At 39.7% G+C, this 19554-nt stretch overlaps 1 protein-coding gene across 1 annotated transcript; it reads right to left on the reverse strand.

Moving 5' to 3' along the window:
- Nucleotides 1-1709: 1709 nt before the first annotated feature.
- On the reverse strand, nucleotides 1710-5456 carry smtla (somatolactin alpha; the record flags this gene model as incomplete). Its single annotated transcript, XM_083985617.1, has 5 exons — nucleotides 1710-1904; nucleotides 2081-2260; nucleotides 3547-3660; nucleotides 5060-5250; nucleotides 5450-5456. 5 exons carry the CDS (start codon nucleotides 5454-5456, stop codon nucleotides 1710-1712), a joined length of 687 nt encoding a protein of 228 aa, XP_083841743.1.
- Nucleotides 5457-19554: the final 14098 nt, after the last annotated feature.

A 19554-nucleotide genomic window follows, 5' to 3' on the forward strand; every position in this document is an offset into this window, starting at 1 on the left:
AGTGAGAAAAAGGAGAGAAAAATGCTTGTGGCGACTGCTTCCTTTATTGTTTCCCTGTCTCATGGTGTGGCAGCAGATGTAAACAGGAACAAGCAATACAGCTGGCCAATTTAAGCCCATTAACTGCAAGTAGGATAACTGCAGGTGCTTTATTTTGGCTGCTGGGATGACGGAAATCATGAGATCTGCTAGTTAGAACATGTTGTGTCTGATATGAAACTTTTACTATGTGGGTTTTATGTGGCCCACTGTCCAATATTTGCCTCTTCCCTCATTTAAGGAATAATAATAATAATAATAATAATAATAATAATAATAATAATAATAATAATAATAATAATAATAATAATAATAATAATAATAATAATAATAATTTAATCTGCAAATATCGAGAAAAAATATTAGTTTTTTTCACCAAGCCAATGCATTTTAGCTTTGCACTCACCAATGAAATACATACAATGTGATAAAGTGCATGATAGTTCAAGGGGGGGAAAAAAGATAACCTTCAGGACAGAGCACTACTACCCTCTTGTGTTTGGGGGCAGAAAGGGCAGAATCAAGGACATGGTTCAGCAATTGATCTCTTACCTTGCTATGTTGTTCACTCACTCACTCACTCACTCACTCACTCACTCACTCACTCACTCACTCACTCACTCACTCACTCACTCACTCACTCACTCACTCACTCACTCACTCACTCACTCACTCACTCACTCACTCACTCACTCACTCACTCACTCAGATTAATTAAATCACAACACATTCTCTTCTTTTTTTCACAATATGCTTTATTAGCTTCTTAAATCACCAGCGGCCAGAAGGGTTTTCACACTGCAGTGGGCCTCTTATATTTACACATGAGAGTACAAAAATGTGTGGTTTGCTTTCTGACATTATACATTCAAAACATCTAACAATTGAATTTGAATTGTATATTTCTTATATTATGTATTCAAAGTGAAGAAACAATATTTTTAATAAACCTCTTACATTCAGGTTAAATTAGGCACATTTAGGCCCAGAAATATTCATGATGATTTGACAAGCACTCAACAAATATCAACCTGAGTCTAACCAAAAACCCCAGATAAGGCTTGCCTCTCATTTTAGCTATTATTTGCTCTCTCTCTTTCTCTCTCTCTCTCTGCCTCTCTCTCACACTCTCCTTCACCAATCAAACTGCGTCTCTTTTTCTAAGGAGCGATTGCTCTCTGTTTGACTCCATCTCCGGTGAAAGTGTTTCATTTCACTAATGCAGAAGTGAAACCAACTCCATTTAAAAAGGGAGTCTCAGTGAATACTCAAGGGGCCGTGGGAATAATCAAAACACTGCACGAAGCAGCGAGGAATACAAACTCCAGTTAAGAACAAAAGAAATGGAAATCAATGGCAGGATATGCAGATTTTTTTGACAGCTCAACACGCAAATAATCTTTTGGGAGTTTGCCCTCTGTTGCCTCTGCCAGGTTAAAATAACAACTGAGCTGGGAAATATAAAATGCAGTATGATGAAGTAAGGGCACAACATTACACCTACTTAGTTCTGTGTGAAGGTGTTCCAAAATAATCAATATCGAATGCACCACATTGCAAGCAAGGCTGAATCGCCCAAGGCATGGTCATATCTATAAGTGCACAGCTACCAACCACAAGAATTCATTTAAAGCCAAACATTGTATTATTTAACAGCTGTACTTTATGATTTATGCACAGTTGTATTTGTCAGTTTGTCGACATTTGAGGAGCTTGAGGAAAGTCTCCATCTTATGAGCGTCTTTCTTGAAGCAGCTCAGCAGGGTATAGTCTCTCATAACTGATTCCAGCACCTCCGGTTGCACGTCGTACTGGAATATTCCCTGTTCACTGTAGGTTGTAGTCAGAGTCCCTTCGTCCAACATCTGTTTGGAACCATTAGGGAATATGATGGAAATATTGAGAAAAAAAAATAAAAAATAGGAAATAAGAAGGGTCTCAATGACATAAGGAATGGTCTTATCTGAAACACATACAGTATACCGTATACTTGCAAGACTGGAACTAAAACATTTTTCTGTTGTGATCTATTCTGACCAACCTTCTTGATAAGGACCACCACTCCTTGCTCCAGACTGATCAGTTTCTCTGACACCCACTTGGTCTTGTTGAGCAGCATTTCTGGGGCATCGTCATAGCGATCAAGTGTGGTCTGCAGGTAGACCAAAGGCTCAATCCATGACTGCACCAGCATCAGCACAGAGTGGAGCAACCACTTATCCTGCAGGGCACATAGATGAAGAATTGATACAACTGGATGAAAGACTGAAATAAAACGTACGTATACTAACCACAGGATCGTCCCTAAATATAAGATATACTGCAACAGAACATGACAGAGCAGCAGGGGCACTACACTTTACTCTATTTGTGTCTTTCTATGAACATTTATATTTGAAATAAATAGCAGCCATTTGCCCTTAAGGGTTTCAATAGGATAGCCATGGACAAGAGTGATCAATAAAAGACTGAAGGACTTAATAAAAGCATGGCTTTGGATCAATGACTTGTCAGCTACAAAACTTTCAGCAACAAAAGAAGGTTGAAATGTCATTGGTGAAGCAGTGGAGTCTGCTTAAATTCCCCTAAGCAGGGCAGACTGTAAAGAAAGAGCAAATGACCACCACACAAATGGCCATTAAACTGCTGAGCAGGCAATATTTCAACACAAAGGGCAGAGGATAAATTCTGAACATAAAGAGGAGGCTTGCAAGTGGGGGCAGTTTCAAAGATCACACTTACTTTTATAGTGATGATATAACTTTAAACCAGCAGTTGCAAATATTACCAAAATGGCTCCTGAAAGAAACTGCTTATGCTATTATACTGGACTTGGCCTTTTTTGGTTGAAGGTTTTCTTTTTTCTTTTTTATTTTGTAGCACTTCACATTAACCAAATTATCGTTCACATCAGCCGGTTCACCCATCACTGGCCTTTAGCTCAGTTCAGCTTCCACGCCAATGATCAAGTTGACCTTTCAGCTGAAAAGGCTGCACCCTTCTGGAAAGTTGCCACAAACTCACTAAAGACACAGATAAGAGTGTGTAGAAATGTGATACAGATATGAATATTTATGAAATCTGAGGACCCTTTCATTGTAATTACTGCAAACATCCGGTCACTCGGCAGCTGACTGGGAGCTCGCTTGCACACTTGGACACTGTTACTGCCAAAGAAAGCTTATGGCTATTAGCACCAGAGAGGCTGCAAAGTGAGTAGAGATGTGATGCCAGCATTCACGCATCGACACTACCCAAAACCATGCACACACACACAAATGCAAACTCATTATAATGAATGGGCAATGCCACTAATATACGTACATGCAAACACACATCCATGCAACAACCAATGCCTTTTTTTTTATTTGTATACAATCTATCTCAGAAAGACATATACTGTACATATGTATGGGCAGGTCTGATAATAAATAGGGCTATACACATACACACCGTGGTGCTCAAACACTCCACTGAGTCTGAGGTTATCAGTGACCATGAACTTACAGAGATTTGCTGGATTTCACTTTTGGAGCTGGGGATGGGTAAAGCTTTGGTGATGCATGCATATCCAGCCTGGTTCCTCTGGAGCCGTAATGGAAAGGGGACAAACATCTCCTCCTATGATCCACACAAGCACAGGATTAAAAAAGAAAGAAAGAAAGAAAGAAAGAAAGAAAGAAAGAAAGAAAGAAAGAAAGAAAGAAAGAAAGAAAGAAAGAAAGAAAGAAAGAAAGAAAGAAAGAAAGAAATGAAAATACAGCATAAGTGTAATGCCCATCCATTTCTTTTGCTTAAATTTTACTTACGTTTTTAGAATAGATTATTGTTTTGGTTTTGACATGGTTATCCTCTCAGTCCTACAGTAACCATCTACTGTATAGACGGTGATCAACACAAGTGGATTTCTCTAACAGATGTGAAAGCCTGTTCACTTTGCTATAGAATTACACAGGAGTGCACAACAGCAGACACATCACACACTTAAAAAAGAGCATCAGGAAAGCAGTGACAAAAGCTTCAACAGTCTCGGCCACTGGAGACACAGCAGAGGCACATTTTGTTTTCCAACTTGTTCTCATCTGTAGACCCCATGCAGCGTCTTCTCAGTAACAAGCTCTACATCATCCCATTTCAAAGACCATTTTGGATCTGGAGCTGCCGAGTGAAGGGGATTCAACAGGCTGCAAAAGCTCTGCTCTCACAGTATATCATTATCGCATTGGTATTACTCCACTGTAGTGCCTGCTTCTTCAATAAAACATCTTTGGCTCAGAAGAGAAATAGAAGATTACTTTGAAGCCTGGCAGTGAGGTGATGATCATGTCAGTATCAAAAGCAAATAACACAGAGAATCTAACAGAAAGTGTCAGTGCTTTTGCTCCAGCATATTGTGAGATAGACCAACAAAAATAATTTTGCTCCCATTGTAGAATTCAGCTTAAGTGTTGGTAGATTCCATTATGGAAAATAATTGAATATGGGAAATATGGGACAGGCTGCTGAGACTATAACCAAGGATAAGTGACTTTTTAATTACTTTTCAACACTGATATGTTATAAAACAACAGAATTCCATTGCTCTCTGGATGACACTGTTTTATTGCATAACTACCTTTTTCTTCCACAAGTGATACTAGACAGCTTCTCAAATGTAGGATATAGTCTTGCTGTCATTGTAGCCTTTGCCTAAGAAAACGTTTCCACAGCACTTATTCTCAAAATGCAGATTTTACCTTCCATAAAAAAAACTCATGCCCATGCCTCGAATGAGAATCCCCTGATGTAGGTTAACAAGTTCTTTCTTAATTGCAGCTGAATCCTCTAAGTCTAGTTACAATAAAAAATTATTTCCACAGTCAGTCCTCAGTGTGGAGATTGATTCCTTTTCTCCTCAAGCTATACTCTATAAAAGTAAGAGCCTGTGGGTGCTACACATCAGAAAAAAAACAAAAAAACAAAACAAAACAAAAAAAACATTTTCCCCCAGTGAAGTGTGCAAGTGTAAAGATTTACTCACAAACATAGAACATGATTCTTCTGAGACGCGGTAGATGAGCTCGGCGTGTTGGATGACTCGGTCTAGAAGTTTTTCTTGGGAGATGGAGAGGCAGCGGGAGAGGCTGCCCTGCTCTTCCTTACAGTCTAGTGGGATGCTCACAGTACGCAGACAGGGCCAGAGCAATACAGCCCATACACCCCACTGCTTCACTGAAGATAAAAGGACATTTCTCACCAAAACATGGACAAAACATAAAACCAAAGCTTTCTCTATTATTTGCTTTGGTAACACCGATTTAACTTTACCAGATAAACAAAAATCTGTTAATAAATCAATAAAATTACATTTCTGTCTATTAATCACACAATCACAAATTCACAGCTTTGTTTGTCTCAAAGTGCACATTACCTGTCATTGTGTACATCTTGTAAATGTCCTTTGAGTCCTTCTTTCTTCTCTGTCATTCTGACTTCTATTATAAACCCTGACCAGGCCATGAATAGGAAAAGGTCATCCTGGCTTTGCGTAGGTTCTTGTAAAATGACCCCTGTCTTCCCAAACCAACGCATTTCTTGTCTCATGAATAACACCAATATGGTAACTACAACCAGCTGTACTAGGTCTGTGTTAATTTAAAAGTGCACACTGAGATTTTTTCTAAATACCTGGATATCTGAAATGTCCTAATCGACCTCGATTTTCAAAATAAATCCACATAAATCTTTTGTGCATTCCCATTCTCCAAAATCTTTATTCCATTGGCCAATATTCCAGGAATGAAAACTGAGACTGATAAGATTTATCAAACAAAGGCTAAAAAAAGGGATGGGCTGTAAAATCCTTCTTTTCAGCTGTGCTAAGTATGTAATGTAGATTTACACATGCATGACAGAGAAGACTGCGGAAAAGACAGCGTAGAACTATAACAGACACACCAAAAAGGAACCGAATGAATGAGGGAGTTGAAAATCACTGGGATCTAACAAAACCCTTCAAATCTTCCTTTTTTTATTTTGACATTCATATTCTACTCTGCTCAGAAAACCATGAGTGTGTGAGAGTAGCTCTACCCAGAAGCTATGGTGTCCCAGTTGTAATGACTGTGTTTAGCTGTCGTTGAAGGGAGCACATATTTAGTAGTAATCCATGCCTGCTTGAAACAGTGCCAGCCTAGGTAGGCGTACAGGACTCCATTAAGCACATTTTTTTCATTTCTTTTTTTTTTTTTTTTTCTTTTCTCAAAAACATATGCTCCTACTAGGACTTATTTTATCAAACCTTTAAATCACTTCTGTTATTCCTGTAATCCAACTGGAGGATTAAGGATGATGGGATGAGTTTTCTGTCAGTTGGTGCTGATAAATATATTCATCAAGCCTAGTCTATAGAGATATTCAACAAATCGATTGTATACTTAATTGGGGATTTTTATTTTTATTTATTTTTTACCAAACTGTGAAGAGAGGGACAACATTCAATAAGCCTGAGCTCAACTGTCTGTTCCTTCACTGAGTCATGCTTAAGGATAAGCTGAAGACAGACAGGGGATCAGAACGTAGGGACTGGTGAGGGTTTGTGTTACAGAAGTCAGCGTCATTGAGGCAGCTCCTCGCACATTTTCAAGACACCTGAAGCCTCAAGTCACATATGCCAACCTGTTACATATGGAACAATGTTCTCTTAACCTTTCTATCACTCCTCCACTTTTTCCCCTCCCCACTTCCTTGGAGGTTTAGAAGATTTTCAAAATCTAAGCACGCCTCTCCAAAAACAAACCGGCGAAAAAACAAAAGACATCTTGTTTTCGTCAATCTCCTCATACTAAATCCTGTTAAATGTACACAGGCGGCAAGAGAATCTGTGAAAACTGCATTGGTAGTCTTTACATCATAACATTAAACAGGTTTAACCTAATTTCTTGTACATGGTAGATTCTATAAATTCACATTTGAGGTAATTAATGTAGGTGCAAGCTTATTCTGTGAACCCACACTCCAAACCATTATATTGTGCACACATCACTGAGGATTTGCATAATGTGTAAGAACTGGGGTCATTTTTGTACCAGTATTCTGATGTAGTGTTACAGTAATACAACTAAAGAAGAACTTTATTTCTACCATTCCTGCAAATATCAAGCCATATTTAAAAAAAAAAAAACACTAACAAAAAAACATCAATAGCCTTATTCTCAGTTAGAAATTGTCCATTGTTATTGTGACCTTATCAAAATGGCAAAAATTGAATGAAGGATTATCTGGTATGAGGACTGTTGTCTGTGACATAACGTGATGCAATTGTAAATGAATCTGTTTGATTCCCACCACGTAAATCTCACTGAAAGTACAACTTTAAATGCACAAAGTTACCACAAAGCAAATACATCAGCAATGATTTGTTGAATCCAAACAAAACATCAACAAAGCTATGATCTCAAGTTCGTTATGAAAACAGATTCAACAAATTCAGACTGTTGGAATTTCATCTAATCTTGCATCACATTGGACAATGGCATTCATCAGAAACAACTACTCGTTCATAAAGGATGTGCCAACTTTTGAAATATTTTCCAGTATATGAAAATGTGTGTGTAATAGGCTACTCTGAAAAAATATTAGTTGTAGGCAATTTATTTAGTTTTCCTCTTGATAAATTAATGATAAACTGCTTGAATGATACAGTTGTCATAAGATATTAAAATGTATTACTAACGCATACTAACGCAGCACTACGCATCTGCAGCCTGGTCCCACTTGTTTCACAAACACACAGAGGTCTTTACAGAAGATAAAAAGGGATAGTTCAACATTTTGGCAAATTGGCCCATTGCCATAATCCCTATAGGTCCAGGAATAGGTTTGCTACTTTTAATTGTCGGTGTAAGCTATTTTTAGAACTGTGGAGCCGAGCTGCAAGCTGCTCAGAGCTACACCATACAGAGGCTAATGGGATTTCTTGGTTACGCTCATCAAACTCATCAAATACACATCCAACAACTCCAAAACGCTCTGGTGGAAAAGTTGTGACCTGCACATTCACCACGCTATGAGATAATAACGGAACATTACAATACATAGTTGTTTTCGGTAAATCCATGCAAAACTTCTGATGCGAGTTCCTGTCGGGGGCAGTTTTTCGGCAAGCAGCCTTGGCATTTGCACCGACGATTAAAGGTAATGAACCTACTCCTAAAACTATAGGGATTATGGCAATGGGCCAATTTGCCAAAATGTTGAACTATCCCTTTAACACTAAACATATCTTTACCTTGATATCCTGTGTAGTGTTGTTGAATGGTGTTTTATTATTAAAATTGTTGAGTTTTTCCCGCCAGTCTCTAAATAAGTATCATACAGTGAGTGAGAATCATACATTACCCTAGTTATTACTTTTGAGATGTCTCTTCACCATGTGAAAGATAGAGTATATGGTTAAACACGAGCTGATGGTGAAAGGGTTACATGTGTAATGGCACATTCAATGTTACAGTAACTAAAACCAAAAACATACAGCAGTCATCTTTTTAATATGTTATTGACTAAAGCATCAAGTTCTGGTGTAAAAAGTAAAAACTATCCACATGAATCTGCTTACTGCACAACACAGACAAGAGACAAAAGAGTGAGGATAACAGGAGGAGGACTGGCTCCCGGTGCAGAAAATAAAACAATTCCCGGTTTCAGGTCATCATACAAGAATGAAATCAGAACACCATGTGTTATATTCCATTTATGCAAATAGATACCCCTCTATCCGACACACTGCACCTTTAACAATGAGGGGATGCAAGTGATTTATTTCACTCAGAACCAAACCCAGGGGTCTCTACTCTCCAGTAATGGCACCTTGTGTCTTGTCAGTGTCTGTGATTTTAGAGTCTCAATCAGATAAACTGACTCTGCTAGCTGACCGTAGCTCTTAGGTTGAACAGGTCTTGATTTCTCAGCAGGTCATGAATTTGTGCTTCAGGCAAGTTTCTTCATTTCCATGTCACACTCGTAACAGGTATGCTCCTGCATCCTAAAAAGGCTTGAGAATGCTTTTCATCTTGAGCCAAACAAGAACGGTTTTTGTTAACCAGCTTTGCAGCTTGTCTTTGTTGCAGCCTTGTATATAAGTAAAAGGTTTCTGCTTTAAAATGGTGAGATGAATGTTTTTTGTTTTTTTCCTGTATGGCTGTGATTTGTGGGTTTAAAGACTGCCTTTGATTTGGGTTTATTTTGTCGCTTTGCATCTAAGGCAAGGCATGATCGATGTCAAAATTGCCCCCCATTTCTTGAAGGTTTGTTTCTGCCCAGACTCTGTAGCTCTGTGTCACTGTCATACTTAGAACACTGGCTACATTTTGACTTTCTACTTCTGACCGACCATGTGTTGCATTTGTGCTCTCTTAGCAGCTGATTTTGTTGTTGACCTTCACTGGTTAATTTGCATAAGTGATACCACTTGGCCTGTGAGCTCCATGATTGGTGTATTACTTGGCTCAATTTCTGATAAGAGGGTATTTCTTAAATTGCAGCAGCTTTGCCTGTGCCTGAGTTTGCCAGAGGGCCATCACTTTGTTTGTGTTGTTTTTTTTCACACTACATTCTGATTTGTTTGAAAAAAGCCCTTGTTTGGAGCTTTTTATCCTTTCAGTCCTCTCATTTTGATTATAATGAGCTGCTTGGATTTTCACCACAACAGCCCATCATTGCTATTTCCATCTTTTCAGGTGTGATTTTATCTCTGCTCTTATATTGTCATTTGAAAAGCTTGATGGTGTCCTGGAAATACAGAACACTAACCCTCCATTATATCTTGTGCCAGATGGGTATGTTAAGATGTAAACAGATGAGACCATTACACAGCTTTTATTCATATCTCATACGTATACTACTGTACGTTGTATAAGCAGTATAAACTTTGTGTTTTTCCATGTAGTCACCGAACTCTGAAACAACCTGGAAAGACATTACTATCCAATCGCAGAGCGCCTGCTCTCCCCGCCAGCAGAAACGAACACTTTTTCCTTGTTGTGATGATTTCTTTACAAAATTAAACAGTCTGAGATATTATGGACATTACCACTGCACTGCTCGACCATTTGAAGACAGAAGAAGAAAGAAAGAAATCATCAAAAGAACGGGTAACCATGGTCTAAGTCCAGTTTGCCTGCATCAATTTTAGTCGCGTTTTGCTCTCCCCAACACTGGGTGACCATCAGGAAAACGATTTAGGGGTCAAAAATGGCCGGAATTCTCCTTTAACTTCGGTCTTTATAATGTTATGTCCTCTCCTGAAGTTAGCATGCCAACCAGCTAGACCCACTTGCTTCATCACTTTTCAAGAGGCTCACTGTGGCCTGTAGTACTGTTAAAAGGATGTGTTATATCCTCATGTCTTGTAAATGCAATAATAGCCATAAAGGTCTTGTCAAGCAGCAGTCACCACCACCTGCTCAACTAGAGATCACGCTCGATGGCGAGTCACATCTATACAGAGGGTGACTTGTGCCTTCATTAGAATGGATATGAGCTCTATTTTGTGAAACTACACATTTGTGGCCTATTTTTATAGATCTACTCTCTCACTAGGAGCAGATGGGCTTTTAGCTGAGAGTCACAGACATGCTGGGTTGGTTAGGTTTTGGTCTTTTTATGGGATTTGCTGACAGTGAGAAAATAACAGGATATTGCCAGCCTTATTTTTTAACATTGTCTGCTGTGCTCACACATCAAACATCTGAGTTTTCAATGTTTTATGTATTGAGTCTTTCTTTTAATCTCACTTGAAACTTGTGGAAGCTCATTTTACAATTTTACAAGATTGATTGGTGTAATAAAGACAGATTATCCCTCCACCTACTGGAATCTCGATCAGTCTGGGCAAAAGATAACACTGACTGAATGTGAAATTTCGGTAGTTGAAACTGAAAAACGGTCAGCCATATATAAAATGTAGTTTGCACAACTGCTGGAATATACTGGTATTATTTTCCCTCACACTATTGCAGTTTGGGTTGATTCTTACATTTCAGTTTCAATGTTTCATTTGCACATAGCAGGTTTATTCACCACGGGTCTGGTCGCTTTGCAATTTTTGAACCTCATATTAATCAAAAGCAATTTCTGAGGAATCAAAGGTGAGAATTGTGTTCACCAAAGCAACTTGCAAAGATATGTATTAATCAAAATACATGCAGAGGGGGAACTGTGTTAGATGATGCATTGGCACCAAACCCCTGATTCTATTTGCAAAAACAAGTCCCTATGTGATATCATGTCTGGCACTGTAGTGTGTTATCTTAATTTCAAAGCAGTCCATCTGGGAGAAAAACAGAGAGTTGGTTCATGAATCGAGATTAATATGTTCAAATAGGAAAATATACATTTATTTATGTCTTAAATCTGAAATAACAATAGGGAGTGTTGCATGGAATATCAAAACTGCTGCCACCCCCTCCCCCCAAATGGCAGTCATTGTCGTTGTATTAAACTGTGCCCTAGATTTCAGAGACTATGAAGAGTTTCAATATTTAAGTGATTCTTTCAAAAGGGCTCACCATACATTTTTCTTTCACCCCTTCTCTTGTGTCCATTCTGATTTTCTCTCAACTTCCACCAAAGAAAGTCTTTGCAGAGCCCAATGCACATGCTCTTTGTCTGCACCAGCACCCAGAACTACACACATTCAGTATGTCTAAAGGATCTACTGATGTCCACTGTACTATTTCTCTGTACGATCTCCCTATACCCTTTAGACCTTGAGGCTGCTGCTGCTGCTGCTTGCTCTTGGTGTGCTTTATGGTATACGACTAGTACAGTGCAAGGATCACACAATGTCGTAGGCTACAGTATGTGTTACTCTCTCCAGGGGTCTTTGAGATGCACAGTGCACTTAATTGAAATGCATGCCTCACACACATACATCTTTTTAGGCAGAATGCTATTCAGTATTTAATGTACTATTTTATTGTGGTTCTTGTGGTAAGTCAGATATTCAATTGTCTGTCACACAAATTCTACATGACTCACCCTGTGAGATAAAAGGAAAAAAAAACATGTAGACTGAATAAAACATGTTATTTTATCCTCAACAATACCCTTACATCAAGCATCAATATGCTTTTGTGGTTAGGGAAAGAGTTCTTTGGCATGTAAGACCATGATTGCATGCCATGTCTGTCATGCTCCATCCCAGTCTGCAAGAGTATAGGACACTTTATCCCCTTACAGAGTATGTTGGGAAGAGCACATGCATACATATTAATCATCCAGGTTCTGACTGACATCTCACGCTCACTATGGGTAGATTGGCAGCACCTGCATAGGGACATATTGCTTCTTTATTTGATGATGGGAAGAGTGAGATTATAGAAAAGCACGTGTGAGTGTGTGTCTGTGGGTGTGAAAGAAGAAGAAAGGTCAAATGTAATATTAGAGGTATAATTGTAGTGATACAGAATGGGTACCTTTATATTTCCATGAAAAAATGAAAATAAACTTTGCACAGGACACAGAGGAGGACAAGTAAAGACATCTTCATATATCAATATTTGCCAAATACAAAACCCTCTGGGAAATAACTAGACTGTCTAGTTAAAGGGATAGTTCACCCTAGAATGATATTTCGCTCATTATCTACTCACCCTCATGTTGACTAAGGGCTGGAAGAATTATCAGAGTCCACCGTCCCTTCTCTGAGTTACAGGGGGTTGATTCGCAGTAACCGCACTGACGCCGGCGCAAATCACGCGAGATTTGAACGGACCAGGAAGAGGAGCTTCGAGAAGCTTCCGCTACAAACAAGCTTAAAATATAGACTTATTTAATTTTTTTCAGGACAATTACGCAATTTGGGGCTTCAGCACAAGACGGACATTACATACGAGCATCATGGAGGTATTTGGATGTTTTTTTGTGTGTGTTTTTTTACGAAGAGCTCCGGTGTCCCTTTGCAACCGTTGCATTGAAATGCACTGCTACGCCGAGACCCCCTGTAACTCAGAGAAGGGACGGTGGACTCTGATAATTCTTCCAGCCCTTAGTCAACATGAGGGTGAGTAGATAATGAGCGAAATATCATTCTAGGGTGAACTATCCCTTTAAAGCAGAAGTAAACAGAATGTCTGTGTTAATATAGTTATATCTTCCGACAGCAATCACTTATATATTGTGTTTGGTCTGAAACACGGGTCTGTCAGTCACTCTGCTCTGCTGTAAGCCGAGGAGAAAACTTTCCTTGTATCCTACAACCTTTATCCAATGAGGAGAGAGAACGGCATAAATGGGGCGGTCCTCTCTGTGTGTGCAGCCAAGGGATGCACGTGAATGTGGTGATGTAGGGACGAGGGCGGGGACTGCTAACTCTATCGGCTGACAAGAAGTTAGCCAAAATAACCGGATCGCTTACTTCTGCTTTAAATCACACATGCTTTCCACTTATCACCTCCAATCAATCAATCAATCAATCAATCAATCAAGTCAATCAAAACTAATTTTTAGAGAACTATTAATAGCACTGTTCTTCCCTGAGCCTATTTTCCAGGCCTCTGCTTGAAAATTGCATATCAATAATAAAATGAGTATATCTCTGCAACCACAAGGTCTATTTGAATAATTTTGATGTCATTGAATAAGGGACACTTTGAGGATTGTTGCGATATGTAATTATCAGTATATCTGTTACTGGTGAAGAGTAAATGAAGATGGCACACAGCAAAAATTAAATAAATTCAATGCTCGCCTAAAAAAAAAATCATATTTTTGATAAGTGTCCTTTAGAATAATGCTAAGCTAAAACTCTCTATAAAATCATTGTACAACATATGAACATTGTCTCTGCAGTGGTTGATTATGATTAATTGAAGCAGAATAAAATTATTGAGATTTTACTACAAAATATTCAGACGAGCTTTCCAAAATGTCCATTTTTGGCACAGCTTGGAACCACCTGCCACTATTAACCATTGTTTAATCTTTATTTTCACACAATTTGCATAAACTAACTGAACAAGAATCCACAGTTTTTTTTTAATCCGCCTATTTCTCCTTTGAACTATGTTGCTGCATCTGGATGCAGGGAAAGCCTGTCTGGCTGTGCTCATGACGCGCAGCTGTAGCTCTGCAACGCATCGACCAATCAGGGTCATTCACCTATCGTTGTGACCGTAAGAGCCAGTAGAATGAAGCTAGACCCACGTTGGTTTCATTGACAGCACTGGCAGCCAATGGGAACCAGTATAAGCCAGGCTGTTGTTGCGCGTCGGAGCCCACAGCCTGTGGCTGCCGTGCACCCGGAGGCGGAAATACGCCACACAGACACGGAAGGAAGTAGAGTTGCATGCTGGGAGTTGTAGTCCTTCAAACTAAACGCTGTTTATAGTTGTGGATTACACTTTTCGCTCCGAGTTTTTCCAAGGTAAGACTGCTTTTCTGGTTGTTTTTACCAAATGCGCTTGTTGTTGTTTATCGTATTAGGCTGCTGGATCAGTGAAACTTGGTCTTGGATAAAAATTGTATTTTTGGAATCTGTGGAGTGTCTGCTATCGTGTGGCTACAATTAGCTCCTGGTCAGATCAAAGAAGCCTGTTTTCTGGCTCGGTTTCTCTGTCTTGCGCGTTTTTCTGTGTTTGTTCGTGTTTTCGCGACAAATTGTTTGATCGCTCGGTGTTGTAACTGTGTTGGTTGGTCCTACGAATGGTTTACATGAGCGTTTAGCAGAGATTCTCAGCTTTCTGTTGATATGTAGCATGTCTGTGTGTGTGCTGCGGGCTTGTTGCTTGTGCGGAAGTTGTTGTTGTGTTGTCGGAGAGCCCCCATATATGGGGGCTTCAGGGAACAAGAAAATGCAGTTTCACAGATTACTTTAAAGGTGTACAGAAATGGCTGTTTGTCCTGTTTGTCGCGCCGAGTTGTCACAAGCTGCAACACGAGTTTACCCGAGTGAGGAAAACAAATTTGATTGGTCGTTATCGAGAGGGCGGGATATTCAAAGCTTGGGGCGAGCCCGAGCTCCGTGTGTGTGTGCGTGTCTCAGACGTTTGAATGACGGATTACGGATCCAATATCAGTGGCTGGTGAATCGTGTACAGGCTGACGTATAATCCATGCGCCTGCATTATCCAATGCAAAAAAAAAAATACACACTTTCATCCCGGATTTACTCAAAAATAGAATTTTGCACAAAGTTTGGCCTACATCGTCTGAAAGATGAGTTATCACATTAATTTTATGATCCAGAGTGGGCTCAAATTCAGTTTTCTTTTCTGTACACCTTTAAGTAAAATGACAAGTCCTTCACTCCTTAGCCCCAGAATCTCGCCCTATGATTTTCGTTTACGTATTGTTTCTTTAATAGACTATATGTTTCAGTTGAGTACTGTATGTCACCCGTCACATTTTGAAATATGATCTGGTTTCAGTTATCACTCGTGGAAAGTATTGTTTTTGTTGGTTTTGTTTTGCAAATGTAGCCTATAATTATAGTAAGATTTGAAAATTTCCAATTTTTCAGGTAGACCTTGAACTCCTCATTTTTATTTTCTGTCCCCCAGGTCCCTGCACCAGTTGGCTGCAGGTAGCTCATAGAGGTCAATACCGTCAATATCTTGGATCTTCTCCAAATACCTTTGCTTAGCTGTCACATTTAGTTTTTCCCTGTAGGGACCCCTTGCTTTTGCCGCCGCCTTATCCGTTTTTTTCTTCTTTCATCTTAATTAATACGGCTCTTTCCTGCATGGCTGTACTCGGTCTACACACTGCTGTCACCCATGGCCACCGACAGGTTCTAAGTAAAAATGGCGTGGCCTCCCGAATAGGTCATGTGACATCGTGGTAACATGATGTATGTCCTCATTCCTAATTGGTTAGCCAGAACCAAATTGTCATGAGCAGACAATCAGAGCGAAGTCGAAGGTGTGAGGGTGGGACTAAAGGGGTGTTCACACCAAACGCGATGAACGTGATTTTTTCGCGCGACAAATGAGAATCCGTCGCGCTATCGCTCGTGTTTTGACGCGTGACCGTTTTGTGTAAATTTGCGTCATCGCGTCCCCCCTCCCCTCCCCTCTACTGTCAATCCAGCTAACAGGACGGATTTAAACTCATTTTACCGTAGGCTTGACAATGGACGAGGTGAAGCTGATCCTTGACGACCTGGTCCTGGTGTAGCAGGTAAAAAAAACTCCGCTCAGCCCCGTTTACGTATCGCGTCGCGGCCGTTGTGTTGCTCAGTTTGAGGACTTGCTTGCTAGGGTTGGTGCCAGGATCTCCAGGCAGGACACCAACTAAGTTAAAGTTTTACAGGCGCTTCATTTCAGCTGCGGAGTGCCTGTCCATCTGTCCCCGGTGAGTAGCAGTGTATTGTTGTGTCAGAATCTCAACGCTGATAGGCTGTCGCGTCACGGCGGCAAAAGTTCAATATTTTCAACTCGCGCGTGTGACGCGCGTATCGCGTCGCCTGGCGCGATTTCGCGTCTAATCGCGTCTGTGCATTGACTTTACATGTAATCTCAACGCGCGACAACGCAGCATCGCGTTTGGTGTGAACACCCCTTTAAAGCTACAGTTGGTAAGTTGACGAAAGTGAAAGTAAAGTCTGCGACTTGGTCGGAAATTTCAAGACGATACACCATCAGGTCCTGAACCTCTTCCAACGTAAATGATGTAACCTATGTTAAGTAAGTTACTGTAGTTCATGTAAGTTAACAGGGGAGATTTGCACCATTAATGAAATAGTTTTCAGTCACTAATGTTGCTAAATTAGCACAAAAACTTGTCGCGAACTGAAGCCGACTAGCATTTGCCGGACAGAGTGTGCGCATGTGGAAACACATTTTTCCATGTACTTCTGAGTGAGTATGAACCCTGAAGAGTGACATAATATGAACATTTACGGTTAACATACAGAGAGTTTATTGATTTTATTGACAGTGTGCTTTGGACACTGCCACTCGTGCAGCTGCAGTAGAGGTGCTCAGGACTAAGATCTGCCAAAGAATTGTGCTCATGGACCAATACAAGCCTTGTCTTCTTCGTCTCTCCACTGACTGCTTGAGGGTTTGAACTGACTGTTACTGACAACTTTACGCGTTTCTGAAGGAACAGTGAGTACAGAAACATTTTCCTTGAGGATTACAAACAAGCTCAAACAGTGATGTGTGGTACCATAAACTGAACAATATAGTTTAATTATAATTTCACTTTATTTCATAAGGGTTGTAAATCCATGTGGGATGATGATGTAATGAAAGTCATGTGACAAGTGCCATAGTTTTGGTCAAAAGTGTATGCATGGGAGTTAAAGCTCACAATAACAGTTTAACTCTATTCACCTTAGTCATTGTAGACACATCCCAGTATAATATTGTAGTAACTCACATCATTTCACCTCCCATGAAAAATTGTATATTCAGGCGTAAAGGTGTCATGTATCAAAACTGACCTGAGTGGGTGGGGTACACAAAAACAATAGAACCACATTCTTAACAAATATGTTTGAGGTCAATACAATGTTCAAAAATAAACGTGTAAGAAAATATTTCTCCTTGTGAAAAAAACTGCATGACCCATTCGAGCCCATACAAATGATGAGCCTGTCTGTTAAAGTTTATTGTTTGTCTAAAACTCCACTTCAGTGGCAGAGTGATAAAAGCTTTTACCGTGATTTGGTTGATCGTCTGTGCATAACAGTCAGTTGACAATGCAGCAGTGTTTATGCATGATAAGCACTGAATATATGTTCCAGTCCTTAAGAATGACAAGTGCTCAGCAGATTCAAGCAGCATGGCTGCAGCTGATGCCTGCTTTTTTCACCAGCTGTCTTGTTTCTGACAACAACGTAACCACTGGTGACATTAAAACACACAATGCTGCTGACTTGTTTTCAAGCTTCAAGGGAACAAATGTTCAGTCATCTCTCACCCACACTGTAGCTACCAGCTGGATTGTCCTTATTTGTCTGGGTTGATAAATTATTATCATTATCATTTTATATGAGCAAAACCATGAAAAAAATACAGTTGAATGATTAGCCTCAGGTCTGTTCTTATTCGTTCATGAGGCAAGTGATAGGGAGAAAACCGTGTGAGCTTTTTTAATGAGAACTTTGAGATACAAAGAGACACTCAATTTTGTAGTGCAATACCAACAGTCCCCGGGCAACTGAGAAAACTGCACATTTGTGTGGTTTTATGCCTTTTCATAACTGTTGCAATCAGGCCAGTGTGTGTGTATGCATGGAGTGCATGTGTGGGGTTGCATTTGCATGATGATGAGCACAAGTGCATTATTTATTTGTCTTCCCTGCATGGAAAGACAAATACAACTCGAGATAACATGTATTCCATTGGCTTCAAACATAATTAATTATTTTGCATAACTTTTAATGTAATAGCACAATTGCACAGAGGAAAGTTACTTACATTAATTAATAAACTTTAATTACGGTGCTAATTTTGTCTGATGTGTTACAAAAAATACAAGTCATTAGTGGAAGAACAAATTCAGGAACTTGTTGAATTACCTCTTAATTTCATTTTTTTTTTGCCCCAAGTTACAGGGATGTGAACAAACAAAAACACGTCTCATTGACCAATGGCTGCCTCGGCTATTTTTACTCAGTGTGAATAGTTGAAGAGTGCACAGCGAGCATCCTGGAAATAGCACAGCAGATAAGGTAACATAAGTCATTTCACTGCTCTACAATGCAAATTCTGTAGTTTATACCAATTTATTTCATAATTAGTGTGAAATTGTCTGCGTGTGTATTTGCATTGGGGCGTGTACTGTATGTGTTTAACTTTGATTGAGCCTTCAGGCAAACTTGAACCACTTTTGGACAGTACAAGATTAGAGTGTCAAATTCCTGTGTTTCTCTTGTCTGCTAAATTCTGATAAAATGTAAAACACAGAAACATCAAAAGCCTGGTATTTACAACACAAACATCACACTGCTTTTACTATCATTACACATTTAGGTCAGTTCCGTGCATATAGAGCTAATTGAAACAGTTATAAATCCTCTCATTCAACAACCTATCAGTGCTCTTGCATGCCCATTGGTTGTTTCTGTTGTCAATAATGACAGTTTGACTTAATTCTAAAACAAATGTGAAAAATAAATAAATGATAGTTTTCTGTTATATATGTTTTCCCCCTTATAATTCTCACCACACCTAATGCCATTTGACGCCTGCCAAAGTGATAGTTGAGTGAGTTCACTTTCATTTTTTCCTTCTTTGATTTCTGTGGGTTGACAGAAAACCGTTCGCTCATCAGAGGCAGGGCACTGGAGAGTTGAGGATGACAGTTCTGGGCTGATCCATTACCACTCTGCCCCCAGGCTTAATTACCATCTCCCTCCAGTAACATGCAACACTCACTCCTCCGAATGCAATCTTGCTCTAACTTCCCAGGCCGGTTGCAGCAGGAGCAGCACTTAGGTTCCTCTTGCATTTACAATCCTGTCCCCGTGGGGCCTCTGGATGAGCACACCTGCATGCTTAAAAAAACAAAACAACAACAACAAAA

Source organism: Trachurus trachurus (genome assembly GCF_905171665.1).
Source record: "Trachurus trachurus genome assembly, chromosome: 13".
In the NCBI taxonomy this organism is placed as follows: domain Eukaryota; kingdom Metazoa; phylum Chordata; class Actinopteri; order Carangiformes; family Carangidae; genus Trachurus; species Trachurus trachurus.